Source organism: Bombyx mandarina, chromosome 23 (assembly GCF_030267445.1).
Source record: "Bombyx mandarina strain Sakado chromosome 23, ASM3026744v2".
NCBI lineage: Eukaryota > Metazoa > Arthropoda > Insecta > Lepidoptera > Bombycidae > Bombyx > Bombyx mandarina.
This window is the reverse complement of record NC_143229.1, coordinates 6993885-7016157: the sequence shown is the minus strand read 5'-3', so window position 1 is coordinate 7016157 and position 22273 is coordinate 6993885. Positions and strand designations below refer to the sequence as shown.

The 22273-nt window shown below is 35.1% G+C and overlaps 4 protein-coding genes and 1 pseudogene across 5 annotated transcripts; 4 read left to right on the top strand and 1 right to left on the bottom strand.

The window, feature by feature from the left end:
• The first annotated feature begins 1438 nt into the window (after positions 1–1438).
• On the top strand, positions 1439–6953 carry LOC114248002 (transmembrane protein 127). The gene is made up of 4 exons (XM_028181111.2): positions 1439–1679; positions 2514–2768; positions 3200–3499; positions 3686–6953. Exons 1-4 carry the CDS (start codon positions 1655–1657, stop codon positions 3964–3966), a joined length of 861 nt encoding a protein of 286 aa, XP_028036912.2. The 5' UTR covers positions 1439–1654; the 3' UTR covers positions 3967–6953.
• Positions 6954–9448: 2495 nt separating this feature from the next.
• LOC114248003 (nuclear receptor-binding factor 2) lies at positions 9449–10960 on the bottom strand. The gene is made up of 2 exons (XM_028181112.2): positions 10758–10960; positions 9449–10679 (listed from the first exon to the last, which is right to left on the bottom strand). The coding sequence occupies exons 1-2, from the start codon at positions 10779–10781 to the stop codon at positions 9969–9971; spliced, it is 735 nt and encodes a 244-aa protein (XP_028036913.2). The 5' UTR covers positions 10782–10960; the 3' UTR covers positions 9449–9968.
• A 731-nt stretch (positions 10961–11691) lies between these two features.
• LOC149500139 (uncharacterized) lies at positions 11692–12973 on the top strand. Its single transcript, XM_089737654.1, has 2 exons — positions 11692–11728; positions 12200–12973. Exons 1-2 carry the CDS (start codon positions 11692–11694, stop codon positions 12931–12933), a joined length of 771 nt encoding a protein of 256 aa, XP_089593780.1. The 3' UTR covers positions 12934–12973.
• A 1525-nt stretch (positions 12974–14498) lies between these two features.
• LOC114248006 (uncharacterized) lies at positions 14499–17463 on the top strand. Of its 2 annotated transcripts, XM_089737626.1 has the most exons (5): positions 14499–14645; positions 15499–15692; positions 15775–15867; positions 16585–16639; positions 17214–17463. In XM_089737626.1, exons 2-5 carry the CDS (start codon positions 15531–15533, stop codon positions 17405–17407), a joined length of 504 nt encoding a protein of 167 aa, XP_089593752.1. In that variant the 5' UTR covers positions 14499–14645; positions 15499–15530; the 3' UTR covers positions 17408–17463. The 2 variants fall into 2 exon arrangements, with proteins under 2 accessions (XP_089593752.1, XP_028036916.2); XM_028181115.2 differs by lacking the exon at positions 14499–14645 and having other exon boundaries at positions 14698–15692.
• Positions 17464–18875: 1412 nt separating this feature from the next.
• Positions 18876–20529, top strand: LOC114252019 (uncharacterized; annotated as a pseudogene).
• Positions 20530–22273: the final 1744 nt, after the last annotated feature.

Genomic DNA, 22273 nt, shown 5'->3' with positions numbered 1-22273 from the left:
AGAGCATCCGAGTGGTGTGAATTGAACTTAGTTCAATTCAAAATATAAATTAATAAATTTAAAATTATTATTAAATATGGTAGAATAACAGTTTCATCTTGCTAATAATAAATAAATATTAACATAGAATAAACTGTTTTTTTTTGAAAATTCAACCTGTTGAAGACAAGCGTTCACTGCGAAGAAGGACCCCCTTGTCATGGTGCCGCAATTCCAAGGAGTATCCCTGCAATCTTCCAAGTGTATTGGAATACTTGGGGTCGATATTTCGAGCGATATCCAATTTTGGAGTAATTTGGAAGACAAGTTGGCGTTAAAAATGCTGTGAGTCCTCAACAGAGCGAAGCGGTACTTCAGGCCTGGACAAAGAATTTTGCTTTATAAACCACAAGTCTGGCTTCGCGTAGAGTACTGCTCCCACTTCTGGGCTGGGGTTCCCAAATATCAGCTACTTTCATTTGACTCCATATAGCCATTCGGATTATCGATAACGCAATTTTCCCTCTATATTTTGTATCGTATTTTCCATGGGGAGTGCTCTGAGGAATTGTTTGAAATAATACTGTCATCTATAATAGTTTTTACCGTCGTAACACCCGCCACCAGAGTACATACAGTTCGTCCATACTACCTGGAGCTACTGCGGTTATCCACAGTGCGTTTCCAGAGATATTTTTTGCCATGTACGATCCGGCTTTGAAGTGAGCTCCCCTCCACGGTGTTTCCCAAGCGCTATGACATATCCTTCTTCAAACGAAGCTTGTGGCGAGTAGTAAATGGTAGGCAGTAGCTTGACTCTGCCCCTGGCATTTCTGACGTCTATGAGCGACGGTAACCACTCACCATTAGGTGGGCCGTATGCTCGTCTGCCTACACGGGCAATAAAAAATAATAATAAAACTGACACCTAAAAAAGTCATAGTCACTGTTTGGTAGTATGGTGCCAGTATAATTCATCGCAGCTTCCTACCAAATAGCACCAGCATTATTGCGAATGTGGACTGTGATGAACTGGGCACAATGATGGAGAAGTTCCCGAATCTCTGGTCAGCCTTGGTTAATCCCTTGTCCTCGCTGCGATAACGCTCGACCTCATATGACACAACAGACGGTCTCTAAGCTACAAGAGTTAGAATTGTTAGTTTTTACTCCAGAAATAAATAAATAAATTCGTTTTGAATATGGTGTTTTTCATTATTAATTGCCGTAAATTGGGCTGAAGGTTAAAGGTAGTGCTTACTTAAGGTACAGGTATTTCATTCATAATCAAGTATTTGGTATAAAATAAAAAATAGGTTAAGTTAAGAAACTATGATTTGACTATCTCTTTTACAACACAGTTGAAATCAAAAGCTAAAAAGAGATAAGCAGTATCCAACTATTATCACATGACTATAGCCAATTCATTTGACGTTTGACAACTTTTCTTTGACATTTTGCATTCTCCCAGAACGAAACTGTCAGTCGAACAGTTCCAATAATATTTTATTTATGTCAAAATAAAAAAGTGATTTTAATTTGTGAAATCTATAAATTATTAAATTGCAGTACAAAGAGCAGGGTAACTGATTCAGCGAACGCTGAATCTGAAACATACTTCTGTAGGTTTTCTTATTAGTGTTAGTTCAAATGTGCAAATGAACAGCGCAAAATAATGGGTTGCCTTTCGTGGATTCGAGGTATGACGTTTTTTGCAGATTTTCCTTAATTGTTCGTTATTGTTTAGTACTACTGACTTCTTATATGTTCTAATACTGTAGATTAAATAGTGAAAATTAGTACAGACGTCATTTATATTGTATTTAATATTCTTTTGAAAATACTTAAGTAATATAACCGATGATACAACACCGTAAGTGTGAATTATAACCATGACTGCCTGCTGTATTCAAAACTTTTGTATAAAGCGTTTAAGTCCTATGTATATATATATATACGTTTGTTAGAACAAAAGTTAATAGGTATGATTTGTACCAAGACCTCCTGCAATCACTATTTTTAGACGAAAACAAATGTTTGAAATGAATCTAGTAATTAGCAGATTCTTTACTAAAGTATGCAAATTGTTCATGTTGAGGAAGTAAAAGTGACTTTGATGTAGATACTAATATTTAGGCAAGTTTTGTTTTATCAGATTAATATGTAATGGATCTTAAAAAAAATTTAACTAAATAATTCATGCATAAGAATAGTAAATAAAAATATTAATTTTGATTCACTAAGTTTCAGATTCTCAATTCTTTTAAAACATTATATTTACACTATAACAATAAATAATAAACTATAAGTTGTAATTTATATAACAATAAAGAATCCACCAGGCTCTTAAAAATATAAATTAATATAATATTTAGAGCTCATCCATTAGGTACTGCCGATATAATTTAACTATCATTGTTATAATAATTTTGTTGGTGCACATTTTAGTTTTGCAAAGCTTTGAACAACACCTTAAGAACTTTTTACTCTCCAACTGATTTTTACTAATTTCATAACTTTCTTCTTTTTTTCAGAATTTAAAATGCCCTTTTCTTTTAAGGACAAAGAGTTAAATAAAATTGCAGCATTCTTCAACATCACTACTTTTCTGCTAACCTGTGCAGCTTTAGTACAACCCAGCTGGTTCCGTATTAGAGGACTTCATTGTACGCAGAGTTTGGCATTAACTCAGTTTTTTTCATTTGAGGGTGATGACGATTTAGGTGAAGATGATCAGATAAATATACATCAAGATAGCATTTTTAACCAAAAAATTGAGTTTGATAAAAGTAAGTGAAGTATAGTAGTTTATTTGGTTTTCGTTAGAGGTAAACATAATTAAAAGTACTTTACAGTTTATTCTTTTTTATTATAATTATATTATTTCTATATTCAGCTATTTGTAAGTACAAAAACTGTAAGGTATTTGAAATATTCTAAAGGTTTAGAACATTAAGTGTGTCAGTAAGGCAAGTACTTAAAAATATAAACATGTAAATTATTTGATCATTTATTTCAAATAATTGATCGAATAAATAATTGAGTTAATCAAATAAATGAGCTAAGAGTTATCAGTGATATCTATGGTCTCCGATTACCACAAGGTGAACTGTGAGCTTGTCTTCTTGTGAAATGCAATCAAGAAACAGTGTTAACATTTTATATCAAACTAGATAAATAAATGTTGCACAGAAAAATAATGGCAACAATAATTTTTCAGGTCTCCCTCCATGTAAAACTGCAGCAACTATAACACTTATGCGAGTACTTATTTTACTGTGTTTCATGGTGCTACTGTGTTCATGTATTGGTGCAATCATCAATATTACAAGCTTTAATAGTAAAGCTATAAAATTGTTGAGAAGAAACGCAATTCCAAGCATATTGTGTGTATTCTGGGTGATAGCCATTGTCGGTGTTTGTTATTATACAACTGTTCTGCTGGGAAATACAAATAACAGTGATCCAAACATGATACAAGTCGATTATGAATATGGATTTTACACAATTACTGCAGCAGGTATGCAAGAAGTTTCCTAATACCATTTTGAATGCAATTTTTTCACAATTCTATATTAGTAAGTTTAAATAGTTAGGTTTCAAACTGAAACAAATGTTCTTAGAATCTATTTATATATACTAAGAGAGCAACTTTTTTAAAATTTTATATACAGTATTGTAAAAATATTGTTGTGTAAAATTACAGGTGCTATGGCCTTATTAGCTTCAGCAGCTAACTTATGGGGTGCGCCTTTATCTAGTGATGAAGATATCCAAAGACGGAATTTAATGGAAGACTGGGATGGATACGAAGCTCATAGTGTTGGCCCCACTCCTGCGGTACCAACCTTACCTCCTTATACTCCAAGTCCAGACTACGTACACATATTGTCAACTGCATATGCACCTCCAGTACTGGGAAGTCAACAATATTTTCCATTCGATGATCTCTCTGTACTTCCTCCTCCACCACCGTACACACCATAAACGTTAATGTAATTGTGATAAATCACTAGCTACAGATAAATGTTTGTTCGTTCAACATACTAAATGTATATTTAGATTATTTTGTCTTTCTTTTAATATGTTTAATTTTCTTTTCTTCATTTGAATAGATAGTTGAATCTCATTTGAAGTATCGTTATCGCTGCAGTCAAAGAATGCAGTGTTCTCTTAAATCCTTGTCTAATTTAAATATTGGACCTAGCAGTCTCAGTATGACTTATTGGTTTTTGCATGAAAAAAATATCAAACATGCATCTTCCCACCACAAAAAGGGAAGATCTAATGTTTGTGCTTTACAAAAGGGCGTCCGAAGCCAAATCAATCCCGACTGACTAAAAATGGCTGTGTCCCTTCCCTATACCTTTCGGGGAGTCCAAGCTGATACTATAAAATATCTTACGTTAAGATTAACGTTGAAGAAACAGCGTTCAATGGTCAGACTAACTGAATAACCAAGCATAAGAGGAACTACTCCCTCTATAGTTAGCAGGTGCTTCCCTACTGATGACAGCAGCCCCCGTTAAAACAAGTCATACAGCTGTAGTGGTATATGTCTGGCAGAACACAAAGCAGTGCAGTGCTAAAGTATGCTTCACTCCGCTAGAAATCGATCACATTCTGAAGCCCTGCTCGATAACACCATATCAGACTGGCGCATTAATGTCTACTTTACAAAATTAAAGGACTCTTGAAGTTTGCACTTGCTCTATTTTTACCCAGACAGCACAAGTTTATTGAGCTCTCTCGGCACAATGACACAGATCAGTGCGAGTCACGCTTTTAATAAGCCCAAACTCAAAATTAGATATATAATAATGAAAAATATATTTGTAAATTTGTTTATTTATAGTTAACAAAATTTAATTATTTTCAATATTTTCACTTTCGGTTTAATTGAAATGTAATGAGTTGAAATATCGTTAAAACTATCAAGATTTTATTCTATTTGTATATTGTGGTTGTGAGATGATTAAAAATATCGGTTCACATAAGCATGTGTGTGATTTGCCATTTTAGTGCCTAATGTTATTGTTTTTCTCCAAAAGTAAAACATCTTAATCTTAACTTACTTAGAAATTATAAATACACTCTTTGTTTTCTAATCGATTAGCATGCATAATTCAAGCAATATTTCTTTATATGTAATAGCTTTATTTGTGTGAATGATTAATATAATTCAGTACAATTAGGTATATGATTTAACCTTGCGTTTAGTATTTTCATTTTATAATTTCTGAGTTTTCAAATCTTCCACGAGATTCGTGGTCACAAAAATCATTAAATGAAAGTAATAAACTCAAGATTGAAACTTAAAAGTACCTAGTTTTAATTATTTCTACAAATTTGCGAAATGCCATAAAATTGTTCTTTCTTCATTGAAGTTGGCTAGTAAAGTAATTGACTTTATTAGACAGCTGCATCACTTTAGTGACTAGGAATACTAGTTAACATACTTTATATTGTAGGTATAACAGTAAAAACAGTTTTTATAAGGAAACTATCAAAAAATACAAAAATTCACGAGAATTCTAAAGTTAATAAAATAAATCGCGAGATTAAACTGTAAAACTGTTTCTTAATCGTATCTACGACTTGTGAAACCTAAGAATGTACTATAGGTAATATTATTTTGGTTTATTGTTTTTCTTTATCTTAAATTACTTAATATTCAAATGTGTTAATTGTATTATATATGCAATTTTTATCATTTAAAAAATAGCTATGAAATTAAAATATAACATTATTTTGAAAATATTATTGGAAAATGAAATAGCTAGTTTCCAAGTTTTATTACTATACAGCGTGAGCATGACGGTATCGCCTTAAATGAAAAAGTCCACAAAAACTATAAAATAATTAGATCTTTAACTTTACCTAAAACAAATTATTTTTTCTAAAATTGGTAGGTAACCATAATTGGAGTAAATCACACGAGCCTTTGACCTCAAAACAGGATTCCCTGTATTGTAAAAATTTTAAACTGATATACACACGACTACATACCTTAAACTTATCACATTTAGAGAAACGCAAAAAATGGATCAAAAAGAAATATACATAATCAAACTGAAAAAATAATTTACAGAAAATAAACTTTTTCGTATCTACTTACCATTTTATTAGTTTTTTAAATACCTAGTGATACCGTTCTAGCTCCTCGAACTGCTTCCATTCTTGTCAGATCTTAGATTCATAATAATTAAATGAATTCTTAAATTGCGCTCCACAGCTGGTAGTTTTGCCTTTCTTATTTTATCTTCCAAATATTTTTTTTGCGTTCCTCTACTTTTTTCTTGGGTGTATATATTAATTAAAACACGCAGAAAACTAAAGTAAACAATTAGAATAAAAGCTACAGAATATAAGAATAAAAGAATAAAGTAGGTAGTAAAATTATTTTACGATATACTTAAACGAAAGTCGAAAAACAACCATTTAAATGCTTAAAAGTATTCCTATAGTGGTTTTCGTATTTGAAGAAATAGGTCTCAATCTTGACATTAAATCGACTCTGTTAAATATATGTTAATGATTATTTGGGTCAAACTCTGAAACAACACCACATACTTGTTCGATTTGTGGCGATATCGTCATTCACCCTAAAATTCTATACTTGTATAGATTGTTTCTATTTACATTTATTAATAATCATATTCATCACATCGTCATAAGAGGAGCTTTTAGAGTTAATTAATGTAGATTCACAATAATTAATCGAATAAAATGTAGGTACCTAACGTTATTGGAGTCCTGTTGTTAGAAGGTAGCATCCATATATAAACCGTGTTACCAAAAATATGAGAAGGTTATTAGTTTTATTGTTTGTTATGTACAGAAACTCTTCATAGTGTAAGCATAGCTATTCCCAGTACCTATATTTGACTGGGAATCTTATTTTTACATAATATAATGGAGACTAAATTTATTTTTGTGTAAGACCAATATGCAATACATATCTACAAATAAAATAGTTTGTTTATTTTTTGTCCTTTGAAAAGACAATTCTTTCTTCTGGTCATTCATTCTTTCGTGGTTCAGATTAAAATTATTTGTGTATTTTCAGAGTACATTATTTATTTAATGACCGAGCTTTGCCGGTATTTTTTTTTAATAAATTGTGTTTTTTAGAAATTATATTTAAATACGAATTACATATTGATAAAATTATGAAATATGAATAATATTTTTCGATCTTACCGACAGCATAATAAAAAATATGAACTGGTTAATTAAAGAAAAAAATCAAAATTATCGATAAAGTTGATTATTGAAAACACGAATAAAACAACATTAACTGAAAATAAATTGTAGCTAGATCGATTGATCGCCCCCGAAATCCCCTGTATACTTTATGAAAATCATTGTAGCCGTTTCCGAGATTCAGATTATATATCGACGCTTGAAAAGCAAACGTGACTAAGCGACAATGCGTGAACTTTACAGTAGACTAATTTAAAGTTGAAATACCTGAAAACAAAATTTATTTTCACGAATCTAGCTGTAGTAAAATGTAGCTAGTAGCTGTAGGATTGAAATGATTTTAATAGACTTAGAAATATATATTTTTTGCGCATCGAATATGGTTATTGCCTATCATTTATGTACAAAGCAGTTATTGTCGCTTAGTCACGTTTGCCTTTCAAGCGTCGATATATAGAAACAAGAATTGCTCGTTTAAAGTTAAAAGATTGTCTATATGTGAGTACGATTCACTCGTAGATTCTCATAGTGCAGAGAATTCTCATATGATTTTTCATTTTATTTTTATTGCATTGATGGGTGGACAAGCTTACGGCACACCTGATGTTAAATGGTTACCGGAGCCTATAGACACCTACAACGTAAATGCCGCCACCCAACTTGAGATATGAGTTCTAAGGTCCAAATAACTGTTATTTTATTTGTATGTGTGTGTGACTGTGTAATTGGGAACTCCGAGGATTATTTGAGCCTGTCGTAGTTCCAGTCACGCATATTGTATTTTATAGTCAAATTATAAAAATGAAGTAACTATGTATTAGTCAGGTACTCCTATTATATGATGTAGGTACATATCAAGTAACTATTGAAAACACAACGGTTTGATTTTCAAACTTTTCAACATGGGTGTACCGGACAGTCTCGTGCTCATCATACGGAACTTCTTGTCGAACAGCTCTTTTCGATATCGAGTAGAGGGAACCCGCTCCTCCCCGCGACCACTCACGGCTGGGGTCCCGCAAAGCTCCGTTCTCTCTCCGCTCCTATTTATTTTATTTATTAACGATATTCCCCGGTCGCCGCCTACCCAGCTAGCCTTATTCGCTGACGACACAACCATTTACTACTCAAGTAGAAACAAGTCCCTAATCGCGAGTAAACTCCAGAGCACAGCGTTAACCCTCGGACAGTGATTCCAAAAATGGTGCATAGACATCAACCCAGCGAAAAGCACAGCAGTGTTATTTCAAAGGGGAAACTCACCGCTTATTTCCTCCCGCATTAGGAGGAAAAATATCACCCCGATCACTCTCTTCGGCCAGGAAAGTCAAGTACCTGGGAGTCACCCTGAATGCATCCATGACAATCCGCCCGCATATAAAAACGCCGAAGTGATGACCACGACCACTCTGCCAAGAGTGCATACGACTGAGAATAAAAACAGTTCGCGACCGTGACGCATTTATTGCCGGCAGACTCTATCCCATGATCTGTAAGCGGAGTAAAATGTCCTTTCGGAACAAGGTGACACTACAAAACTTGCATAAGGCCCGTCGTGATTTACGCGAGTGTGATGTTCGCTCACGCGGCTCGCACACGCATAGAAACCCTCCGATCCCTACAATCTCGCTTTTCAAGGTTAGCCGTCGGGGCTCCGTCCGTGGTTCGTGAGGAACGTTGACCTACACGACGACCTGGGCCTCGAATCAATCCAGAAATACATGAAGTCGGCGTCGGAACGGTACTTCGATAAGGCTATGCGTCATGATAATCACCTTATATTTGCCGCCGCTGACTACTCCCCGAACCCTGATCATGCAGGAGCCAGTCACCGTCGACGCCCTAGACACGTCCTTACGGATCCATCAGATCCAATAACCTTTGCATTAGACGCCTTCAGCTCTAACACTAGGAACAGGCTTAGGGACCCCGGTAACCGTACTCGTCGAACTCGACAGAGGTCGACGTGCAACCTAACCCATGCATCAGCCCGCCGAGTTTCTCGCCGGATCTTCTCAGCGGGTCCCGATTCCGATCCGGTAGTAGAATCATTCGCGAAGCAATTGCTCTTGAGTTGTTAGGTCTCCTTCGGACGCACTCGGGTAGCTGTTAGCAAACCCCACCCCTCCTGGCTGAGCCTTTGCTCGCCCACCTGTCCTGGTGAAACTGGAAAGGCCTTTAAGTAAGGCCTGGAAGTAATCTTTCAATCTGTTACATTTTACCATTTACGATATTTTTTATATTAATAATTAAAAAAAACGGATTTTTCAAAACAAACTTTAATTTGAAAAAATAATAACAATCTTAGTAATAATTAGAACAGAAGTTTTTCTAGAGATCATTCTTAATATATACCACTAAGCTGTAGATCAAATATTTTTATGCAGATCTATTACATAGCCTTTTTTCAAATAAGTTTTGAGGAGACCTTAGCAATAAGCAATGGCATACTATTTACCTCAGATATTGACAATGTCCCTTGGTATTGATGAATAATCACTATGCACCTTCAGCTTTTTGATGTATATTTTTTAGATTATCCTTCTTCAGAAATCAGAAAAGAATGTAATATTGTCACTATAACTTATGAAATTGTATAGAATTATGAATAAATACTAGTTTTTTTTATTAAGGCAAACATACTAAAAATATATAATTTACAAGCGACCAATTAACATGTCAGCAGACATTTGCTAATATTATAATTTACATAAATCTGATGACTGATTTTCATATTATCAACTATTCACCTATTTACCCAGTATAAGTATTTTAACTCTTAATCAAGTTTTGTTATCTTCAAATGGTTTCAAAATTAATGGTCTTTCATTAACCTCATTAGAAATATCATTTGATATACTTAGTGAAGTAAAATTAAAAGATAAATCATTACTGGACATGCCAAGATTCAAATATTTTGCCCTTTCTTTTTCTAAATAATTAACTTTTTCTTTCAAAGTAGCATTTTTGTCTTTTAGTACTTCAACTTGTAAAACAAGTTGTTCCACAAGTGAGTGTAGGTTTTGACTTAGTATTGTCAACTCTTCTACTGCAGTTGCTTGAGTTTTTTCTGTTCGTTTCCCATCAACAACATCCTTAGTCAATATTTCTTCTGAAGTTCCAGTTTCAGAAGTCTCATCAGTTGTTCTCAAAATATGAAGTAAGGAGTCAGTTTCATTGATTGCTCTGTAAATTGCTATTTGAAGTTGAGCATAGTCATGACCTTGAAGATTAGATATTGGTTCTTTTCCTAACCGCTTAATTGTATCCATGGCTTTTTTAACTCTGACATATTGCTCTTTTTTGTACTTTATTAAATCTTTTTGTTTTAAGTGATAGCTGTGTTGCAGCGTAATAGACTCTAAAGCCAAAGTAGAGGTCGTTAACTTCATTGCATCAACAAGAAGTTCGGCAGCACTTTGATGACATTGCATTGCTTCATCATATCTGTGATTCTTCAAGTGAGCTTCAGCACGACGATGTTGCTGATGTGCCTGAATATTTGTGAATAAACAGATTTTGAAATTAGGACTAATTTATTTTCAACATTCAACGATTACCAAAAAACTCACCAAGTTTAGTGGATGAGATTCCATTTTGGTGCCATCCGTTTACTTTTAATAATTGGAATCAAAAGGAGCTTCCTTCACTTGCATTTATATGAATTTATATGAAAGAAATAAATAATGTAAATGACAACAAATCCAGTTTTTACTTCTTTCTTCGAAGCTCCATATTTACATTTACAATAAACTGGCATAGACTACAAAGGTCATAGATACACTGTTTTCTTTTTTTAAAGATATTTTATGACCTGGTAACTAAGACCTCTAAGTCATGTCTTATTTTAATTTAAATTCATATTTTTATGCAAAATGATAATTTGGAGTAAAATGAAATGAAACGAAGATGATTAATTTCAGACATTAATCAACTGGGATGAAATTAAATGAAAAGAGATGTTATGGGATGAAATATAATCTCAGTAAAACGGTCATTCACTGAGATTTTTTCAGTGGACTTTTTGGAGGATATCAAGAACTACGTTCAGCGGCTTTGTTTCATTTTGTGCACTATCACAGATATTAAACAGTTAATAAACCACCGTTATTACATATTATTATTATCCTGAAGAAACACTAAATAGACAAAATAAAACAAATCACACAACTTCCTTCCTTGCGTTCCCGCCAAAAAGTCATACACTGTATTCTGTATGAAACAGTAAAAAATAAACGTCACCTTATGGTTTTCGATCATAGACCTATATATATATATATATATATATCCGTTCAGGTTTGTCGACAGAGAGTGCAATCTTAAGTCTTAAGCATGCTGTCAAATACTACACGCGGCGAGGAACACCTGTTTATGCCTGCTTTCTTGATCTGTCCAAGGCGTTTGATTTGGTTTCCTATGACCTCTTGTGGAAAAAGTTGGAAAATATTAAACTACCCACGGAAATAAATAACATTCTAAAGTTTTGGTATGAGAACCAGATCAACAATGTGCGATGGGCTGGGGCTTTGTCTCTTCCGTATAGGTTGGAGTGCGGGGTGAGACAAGGCGGGTTGAGTTCGCCTACGCTCTTCAACCTGTATATGAATGCGGAGGGACTTCGGTTCCCTCTGTATTTTGTACCGTATGTTCCATGGGGAGTGCTCTGAGGAATTGTTCGAGATGATACCAGCATCTCGTTTTTACCATCGCACCGCCCGCCACCGGAGTAGAGTTCATCCATACTACCTGGAGCCACTGCGATCATCCACAGTGCGTTTCCAGAGATCTTTTTTGCCACGTACCATCCGGCTATGGAATGAGCTCCCCTCCACGGTGTTTCCCGAGCGCTATGACATGTCCTTCTTCAAACGAGGCTTGTGGAGAGTATTAAGCGGTAGGCAGCGGCTTGGCTCTGCCCCTGGCATTGCTGAAGTCCATGGGCGACGGTAACCACTCACCATCAGGTGGGCCGTATGCCCGTCTGCCTACAAAGGCAATAAAAAAAAAAAAAAAGAGCTGATCGGCGAGCTCAGTAGGACCAGGATTGGTTGTTTCATAGACGGGGTGTGCGTAAACAACATCAGCTACGCAGACGATATGGTGCTGCTGAGCGCGTCTATCTGTGGCCTAAGGCAACTTGTTTCTTTGTGTGAGGGATACGCCAAATCACACGGTTTGCTGTACAACTGTAAAAAGTCGGAGATCATGGTCTTTGAGACCAGGGGTGGGACGCATGATAAAATACCTCCCGTAGTACTCAACGGAACGCCATTGACAAGAGTTTATAAATTTAAATATCTCGGCCATGTGTTGACCCCTGATCTCAAAGATGATGAAGATATTGAACGAGAGCGGAGAGCGTTGTCGGTTAGAGCAAACATGATAGCTCGCAGGTTTGCACGGTGTTCACTTAAAGTCAAGGTCACCCTCTTTAGGGCCTACTGTACTAACTTTTACACGTGCAGCTTGTGGGCTGGATATACTCAAAGATCGTACAATGCTCTCCGTGTTCAATACAATAACGCGTTTAGGGTGCTGGTGGTGCTGCCCCGCTTTTGTAGCGCATCAGGGATGTTTGCAGACGCGCACATAGATTGTTTTTACGCTACCATGCGTAAGAGGTGTGCATCTCTGGTAAACAGAGTGAGGGCCAGATCCAACAGTATCCTGAGCATGATCGCAAGCAGGCTGGACTGTATATACATGGGTCGCTGTGGTGCCATCTCCCATGGGATGTTACCACAGTAATTCATTGTGATCTAAATATAACTACTAACATAGGTCAAGTTTTATTAACAATTTATATGAGTCATGGATACTTGAAATAAAAACATTATTATTATTATTATTATTATTATAGTAGGGACACGACATATTGTTCTATACGTACAATTGCTTATATAAATAGCACCCATTTTGAAGGCACACACATAAACATATATCTATCTCTTTCTTACTCACCACTTTAACTCGCAGGAAAACAATATAACAGTATTTCAGTGCGTACATAAAATGAAACATGAATATACGTAAATATCTCCGTCTCCGTCTAATGAGGCCGAAAATCCGCCATGTTGTGCGCACCAAATGTCATTGTCACGTCAGTTCGGGCGTCTGTTTTGGGTTGTACATTATTTATTGACTTTGATATCGATTTAATATGATTGCATATTATATAAAATTTCATATTTTATCATGCTTAAAACATACAAAAATAATAATTAAAACGTATTTTATAGGATCTCAAGACAGTCAATGCCCCAAAACTATTATCTATATATATATTTAAATTCATTATGGAGCCCTCATCCGAAAAATCGGACACCATTTATCGGTCGGAATCTATTGATCATGACACTAATCATAAATACCTCTTTAAAATATGTCATCAAAACATATTTAGACATTCTGTTTAGATATTTCAGGAAAAAGGCTACCGACAAAATCAACCAATAAAATTAGTTTTATTCCGCAGTGAATAAAACACTATTGTAAATTCGTTAAATATTTAATAATTAAGTGATTTTAGAGAGGAACTCACAAGGAATGACGTTTGTAATTAATGAATAAATGTTCTGTAGGTGTTTTTTTTTTCACGCGGTCCCTTGATAACTTTAAAATTTGAATCACTCTCAGGTGAAAGTGATTCAAATGGTGCGGCGTATCTTCCTTGAGGTGCGCTGCGGTAGTGTGTTACGGACTTTAGAGTCAGCAAAACAATTAAAATAGATTGTAATAGTCTAAGAAAAACACGTACTCAAAATACGATAACATTTAGCATGCTAGAAATGGGCAGATGGCACTGTACTACGCCATATCTTTATGTTTTGCGACAAACGACAACTTTATAAAATCAGAGGAGCAACTTTTAAAAATCATCTTAACGTTTACTTGGCAAATTCGAAGGACGAACTTGTCTTAGATTTCACACATCTAAATCATATCATATTTGCACATAACAATATACCTACTTACTTCCCATTAAAGTATAAATTCTACAAATAAATAATACTCAACAATATTTAAAATAAAATGAGCCAAGAACGTTTATCGATAAAACCTGATAACATTGAAATCTTTTGTGCAGCACTAAAACCGCCATGTTTTGTGGTCAGATGACGTCACAGTGGCACGAATTCTTTGTGGACGTTCCATAGGTTTCCTACTTCAGTGTTTTCGATTGGCTCAGATTGGCAACAGATTGACTTAACCACAACTGTCAAGCGTCAGATCATATTTTGTCAGTTAGGCAATGACCAATTACGGTACGGTAGTTACCATAGATTATACACTTAATATATTAGAGTAGTTACTGTTGTTGGGGTAAAATGGTGAAGCGAGGCGTAGGAGAGATGAACTAGCAACCAACGTAATGAAATGTAAAATGTAAAATTATAGGAAATTACAGATATTTCAATACACTTATCGCAATAACCCAAGAAGTTACTTTCAACGATCTGGTATTTTAATTTTTAAACAAAAATCTTACATATTACATTGAAATTCCTTTCATATCTTTGCATCTAGTCTCATATACCTAACTTACAAATGTTTAATGCAAACAAATATTTAACGCATAATTATACAGTTACCAAATAATGAAGTTAAAATGAGGGAAAATCAATATCATAAACGAGTTATTAGTTATAGCATAAAGTCATCGTGGCCTAAAGGATGGTGCATTCGTATCTAGCGATGCACCGATGTTCGAATCCCGCAGACGGGTACTAATTTCTCTAATGAAATACGTACTTAACAAATGTTAACGATTGACTTCCACGGTGAAGGACTAGCATCGTGTAATAAAAATCAAACCCGCAAAGTATAATTTGCGTAATTACTGGTGGTAGGACCTCTTGTGACATATTTCGGCCGTGAAACAGTAATGCGTTTCGGCTTAAAGGGTGGGGCATCCGTTGTAACTATACTGAGACCTTAGAACTTATACTCAAGGTGGGTGGCGCATTTACATTATATATGTAACCACTTAACATCAGGTGGGCTGTGAACTCGTCCAACTATGAAGGTAAAAAAAAAAGTAGTGAAATTTCTCTCCAAAAGCGTACCTGAACCCTGTTTCTAAAATGGCTCATAAAATCACTTCAACAACAAAACCGTAATACATAATAACTTACTTATTTTGTAAACAATGTTTTAAGCGATAACATTGTAATAGATTGTCAACAAAAGCTTGCAATAAGCAAAGTTACATTCGACATTACATTAAACGTTCCCTTTGAATTACCTGAATAATAATTTAATTGTAATTATTGTTAGAAATGTTCAGTATTATTTTATTTTTAATTGTTTTAGATGATGCCCATAGTGTCATTTCTCAATGCACAATGACTGAAGTGAAAAGTTTACTCGAAGGTTGTGACAGATTGACAGGATTAAACATTACTAGTGTTGGGGGTACAATTGTAAATGATCATAACTGTGATGTTTTGCTACCTGCGCAGGTATTTTTGGATGAACCATTATTTCAGTACTTCATGGCTGATTCGGTAAACATTATATACATACATACATTTTTCCAAATAACTATCAACTTAAACTATATTTATTCTAACAGAGGTTATATTCCAGAAAAAGTTTTACACGATTATACTGGTGGATCCCGATTCGCCGCCACAAGTAGACGGTGAATTTTATTTGCATATGCTAAAATCGAATATTCCTGTAAGTTTAATTTTTTTAAGCTTCTTATTATATAGATTGAAAGTAAGCGGTTGTATAATATTAGGTATGATTGAAATACTTTAAATTAAAATGGATATTATAGATTGATATTCCTTTTTTTTTCCTACCTATTCTGGTAACCTCGAGGGGTTATTCTAGATTCACTGAATTAATAGGTGAGCTCAAGGGGCTCAAACCTGACGACGTTGCTAAAACGAACCCTAGCAAGAGAAGTCCTTCACAGAATCTACTACCGGATCGACGATCGATGGGTTCGACAAGCGAATTAACCCACAGACACAGCCCACTGAGTTTCTCGCCGGATCTTCTCAGTGGATCGCGTTTCCGATCCGGTGGTAGATTCTGCGAAGGACTGCTCTTGCTAGGGTCAGTGCTAGCAACATCATCAGGTTTGAGCCCCGTGAGCTCAACTACTATTGAAGGTTACACTGATATGGTCTCTCTAGACCATCAGCTTAGGTAAGAAAAAACAAGGTGAGCTTACGGGGCTCTAACCTGAGACGTTGCTAGCACTAGCCCTAGCAAGAGCAGTGCTTCGCAGATGGGTTATCGTTGTTTCTATAGCGCAACGTAACTCCGATCATATAGACCTATCAAAACTCATTCAATTGTCCAAGTTCCTTATGTACCACGGAGCTCCTACGGCTATCCTACAAAAACGGGATTGTCTGATTTGAATGATATTTCTCATTTTAGGGTCTCGCATTGAAAACAAAGGAAAGTAGCAAAACTATTGGAATCGATTACAGAGGTAATTATTGAGGATTTTAAACTTTAAAAATTTAATTTAATTTTAACTTTAAACTACGAGATGGACCGACGACCTGGTAAGAACCGCTGGGTCACGTTGGATACAGGTGGCAACGGACCGGCCGCACTGGAGATCACTTGGAGAGGCCTATGTTCAGCAGTGGACAGTGGACAGGCTAAGATGATGATGATGATGATGATGATGATGATGATGATGTAAACTTTAGAGCATCATCGAAAAGTTTTGACGCAAAAATGGATTATTTATTTTGAATAAGTACCAAGTCTGAATATAATTCTCAATCAACAAGCCGTTGTGAGGCGGCAAACGTTGTTTTGCCATATAGGTAAATTATTTCTAGGAAAGATAAATTTTAATAACCTAGATACCGACTGCAGCGCCATCTGCCGGGCTGATTTGTAAATCTAAGCCATTCTCGAATCCACCAGAAGGTACACAGAAAAATTCATTAAAATCGGTTCAGCCGTTAGGAGTTCAGTGACAAACACACGCACAGAAGAAATATATATATTAAAATGTCTGTTAAATACACTTTTATTTAACATTTTCGCAGGATACAAGCCGCCTACTCCATCTCGCGGCATAGATACGCACCGCTACATTACTCTCCTTTATGAGCAAGCAGACGGAAATAATTTTCTACCGACTGTACCGAGCTCACGAAATCGTTTTTCGTTAGCTAAGTGGCTTTTGGGAAAGAACCTTTGCGGCCCGGTCGCTGGAACTCAATTTCGATTGCAATTCTAGATGGCGCTAGTTGTACGAAGTTTCAATAAGGATTGTAGAAATATTAATAATTTAATTACACGTAGTACCTATCTGTAAGATCTTTTATTTTATTTAATAATTTTAACCCTAATTTTATAACCAACCTTCATTTAATTCACGAAAATTTAATAACATATAGATCCAGGTCAAGGTTTTACCCCCGTTGGAGGTTAATATTTAATAGCCCAGTAGACCGTGGAAGAACCCGACATTTAGCTTAATTTTCCCACATTTGGGCACTTTCACAAAATAAAAAAATTCACATAGAGGCTCTCCTCGCGTTCCCAACAGAATACCGAAATCTGTTTTTAAACTGAAAAGGAAAACATTAAGATATCATCAATCAATAGATCATCTTCAATTCTTCCCGAATCAACTGCACTACCGCTGCTTTCCGTTTTCTATAGCGATTCTGTTACCTTCAGTAGACGAAAAATATACCTACATACAAAAAAACTCGTCCAGCTAAGTGGCGCCAACAATATTTCCCGAGTGCTGATACATGTCCTTCTTCAAAAAAGGCTCAAAAGTACTTCTTGAAATTAGCCAACGCCTCAGGTATAGCTCAGACATTGCTAACGTCTATAAGCAGTAGCCACAAACTATCTGATGGGCTGTCGCATCGCAGTAGTACGGCGGTAACGAAATTCGTCTTACATTAGGTATTTAAATTGTAGGTACGTGGATAAAAAAAATTCAAAATTACACATTTACGAATTGTCGTTGAAATTGTTCTATTAAAAATACAGTGTAACCGTACTTTAAAGTTGGAAAAGATTTTCTAAGCTTGTTACTGAAAAATAGGTGGGTGCTCTATTGTAGACTGAAATATGAAAATGAAAATGTTATTTCTGTTGAATCGGTGTCTATTGGAATAAAATTCAAAGCCATAAATTTGTCAGGAAGTTCAAATGTTTATAGCTGCATAAAGTTAAGAACTAATAATAGTGTATACCTAAAACCACTGAAGTCACTGACTGAGCCCCAAACTAGTTCTAAATATTATACAGATTCACATCTAATATTCGATTAAAGGTATTTTATAAAAAAAATCTTGTTTTAATATTGACAAAAATCATCCATCTCGCTTGCTAAAGCTAATTTCTTTGTTCCAAGCTTCGAAACGACTTGAAAAATTATGACGGCACGAGTACCGCGTAGGCTGCGCACGCGACTCCCTTCGCCTACCTACGCCGTGACATTGCCACGGCTAATTTATTTAAACAAATTATTTTTCCACAAACACGTGAGCGATTTATGATTTACGGATGATACAGGCTTTTATAGGTTTTTTGATCAACACGGTAGGCTAGTTTGTGGAAAAGAATTGTAATGTATTTATTATCAGCTCTACCTACTTACTAGATTATAATTTATAAGATTATATAATGAGCACCACAAACAAAATAGCCAACTAAACTAACCAAAAAAAAATGTAAAGGTACTGTTATCGAGCAACACTTCCAGCCTCACATTATAAATTATTTACGAAATTAGGAAATATATAGAACTTATTATTCTTATAATATAATTAGTAATTTCATAATCAAGTAAATAGTTCATTCATATTTCTTTATACTTATAATATTTTATGGGCGCCTTCCGCTTGACAGCTTCCGGCGCAATAAGCCTTAATGTTATTTATGTTATATAATTCGATATTATTAAATAATAATTGTACGTAAATAATCAGCAGAATAATTAAGATGAACAATGTTTAATATTACCTACTCAGTTTGTATTAAAATAGGTCAAGACGATTGTATAAATACCGGCGTTTAGCATATCTCTGTTGCATTCGTATTCTACCCACCGTAACGTGTACTAAAGAGAATATAATATTTCGTGTGGATGTAAATTGTCTCAATTGTCGCCGCCACCCTGAGGATCCGTTTATACTTCAGAAGTGGGATTATGCCAGGCCCATGCATTGACGGATTTGAGACCGCTGAGAAACACAGGCGATACAAAATGCGACGTGTCACCCAAACCGATGCGGAGGTTATTCCAACGTTCCGGCCGGACGAAAAATCTAGCAACGTCAAGGGATGGCTGCACAAGATCGACCAGTTGGATCACGTATATGGATGGGACAACAAAGACTGCCAGTTCATCATGCAGATATGTCTTCGTGGGTCGGCTAGGGATTGTGCGATACACCACCGCAACTATACTACACATCCACGAATGGCTACCACATGGAGAAGAGAAGGTGCTGTTTCTCCAGTTGCAAGAGGGACCGACTTTCAACCAAAGAAATGTTACGCCTGCCGAAGAGAAGGTCATGAAACAAAGAACTGCAAAGAGCCGCGCTGCGAGGTGTGCCATCGCCCGGGACACACGTCGGTCAGCTGATGGTATGCGGCCAGCTCTTCACACCCAAAAGTGAGTAATATCTTATTTACAACATACAGCGTATGCATAGATTTGCAAAAAAAAAAATAGTGTTAATTAATGGCTCTAGTCTCATTGCATACATAGACATGGGCAGCAAATTAAATATTCTGTGTGGCATATGCTGATAAGTTAAAAAATTAAAGATTGTCTTCCGTGGTTACAATGAGAGGTTTTGGAGGCTCATACTCGTTGACCTCTTTAGGAACATCCCCGTGAATGTTCATATAGACAACATTATTGTGGCTTTGTGGAAATAACGAATTACGACATCGCTGATATAGATTTAATAATCGGAGAATCAATGATTAATATCAATATCACAAAATTCTGTTAAATTCGTGGGTAGTAGTGAAACTTTTAATAGTACTCTTAGTGAAATAAAATTACAGACAGACTTGTCCGATGTATTTAGGACACAGCTGTATAATATCACAGTAAAGTGCTGCTTTGGTACAAGTTTATCTCAATATTAACACTAATGAAACATTTCTTATGAATTCTGTATATTTTGAGCTGGGTTGCATGTCCTATGTACTTTTGGGTGGACTTGTAAGGTCGAAAGATTGCTTTTTAAAAATAATTAATATCGGAGACAAAATCATTGAATAGAAACATAATTGATTAATAAGCACGCGTGGAAATTATTACTAATAAAAATGAGTCTACAAAGTAGTATGAACGTTATGATACTTGACTAATCTACTGACTCAGAATTGTAAGTATCTGATAAAACAAAATCAAACTATTTCAGGATAGAGGCTGCATCAGTTAACAAATAAAAGCTGTGTGATGTACAACAAATAAAAGCTGTGTGATGTACAACAAATAAAAGCTGTGTGATGTACAACGAAAAAAATCTGTGTGATGTACAACGAAAAAAATCTGTGTGATGTACAACGAAAAAAATCTGTGTGATGTACAACGAATAAAATCTGTGTGATGTACAACGAATAAAATCTGTGTGATGTACAACGAATAAAATCTGTGTGATGTACAACGAATAAAATCTGTGTGATGTACAACGAATAAAATCTGTGTGATGTACAACGAATAAAATCTGTGTGATGTACAACGAATAAAATCTGTGTGATGTACAACGAATAAAATCTGTGTGATGTACAACGAATAAAATCTGTGTGATGTACAACGAATAAAATCTGTGTGATGTACAACGAATAAAATCTGTGTGATGTACAACGAATAAAATCTGTGTGATGTACAACGAATAAAATCTGTGTGATGTACAACGAATAAAATCTGTGTGATGTACAACGAATAAAATCTGTGTGATGTACAACGAATAAAATCTGTGTGATGTACAACGAATAAAATCTGTGTGATGTACAACGAATAAAATCTGTGTGATGTACAACGAATAAAATCTGTGTGATGTACAACGAATAAAATCTGTGTGATGTACAACGAATAAAATCTGTGTGATGTACAACGAATAAAATCTGTGTGATGTACAACGAATAAAATCTGTGTGATGTACAACGAATAAAATCTGTGTGATGTACAACGAATAAAATCTGTGTGATGTACAACGAATAAAATCTGTGTGATGTACAACGAATAAAATCTGTGTGATGTACAACGAATAAAATCTGTGTGATGTACAACGAATAAAATCTGTGTGATGTACAATCTATGTGCATTAAATAAAAGGTGTGTGATGTACAATCTATGTGCATTAAATAAAAGGTGTGTGATGCACAATCTATGTGCATTAAATAAAAGGTGTGTGATGCACAATCTATGTGCATTAAATAAAAGGTGTGTGATGCACAATCTATGTGCATTAAATAAAAGGTGTGTGATGCACAATCTATGTGCATTAAATAAAAGGTGTGTGATGCACAATCTATGTGCATTAAATAAAAGGTGTGTGATGCACAATCTATGTGCATTAAATAAAAGGTGTGTGATGCACAATCTATGTGCATTAAATAAAAGGTGTGTGATCTAAGATAAATAAGTCGTATGAATTAGATAATACAAGATATAATTACTGCTTAAACATGTCAATTTCAGGTGCCATACACCAGCGACAAACCAGGCGCCAATAGCAGCGCTGATCGCCGTGGACACGGCATACACAGGATGGCCGAATGTTATCGAGCAACACTTCCAGCCTCACATTATAAATTATTTACGAAATTAGGAAATATATAGAACTTATTATTCTTATAATATAATTAGTAATTTCATAATCAAGTAAATAGTTCATTCATATTTCTTTATACTTATAATATTTTATGGGCGCCTTCCGCTTGACAGCTTCCGGCGCAATAAGCCTTAATGTTATTTATGTTATATAATTCGATATTATTAAATAATAATTGTACGTAAATAATCAGCAGAATAATTAAGATGAACAATGTTTAATATTACCTACTCAGTTTGTATTAAAATAGGTCAAGACGATTGTATAAATACCGGCGTTTA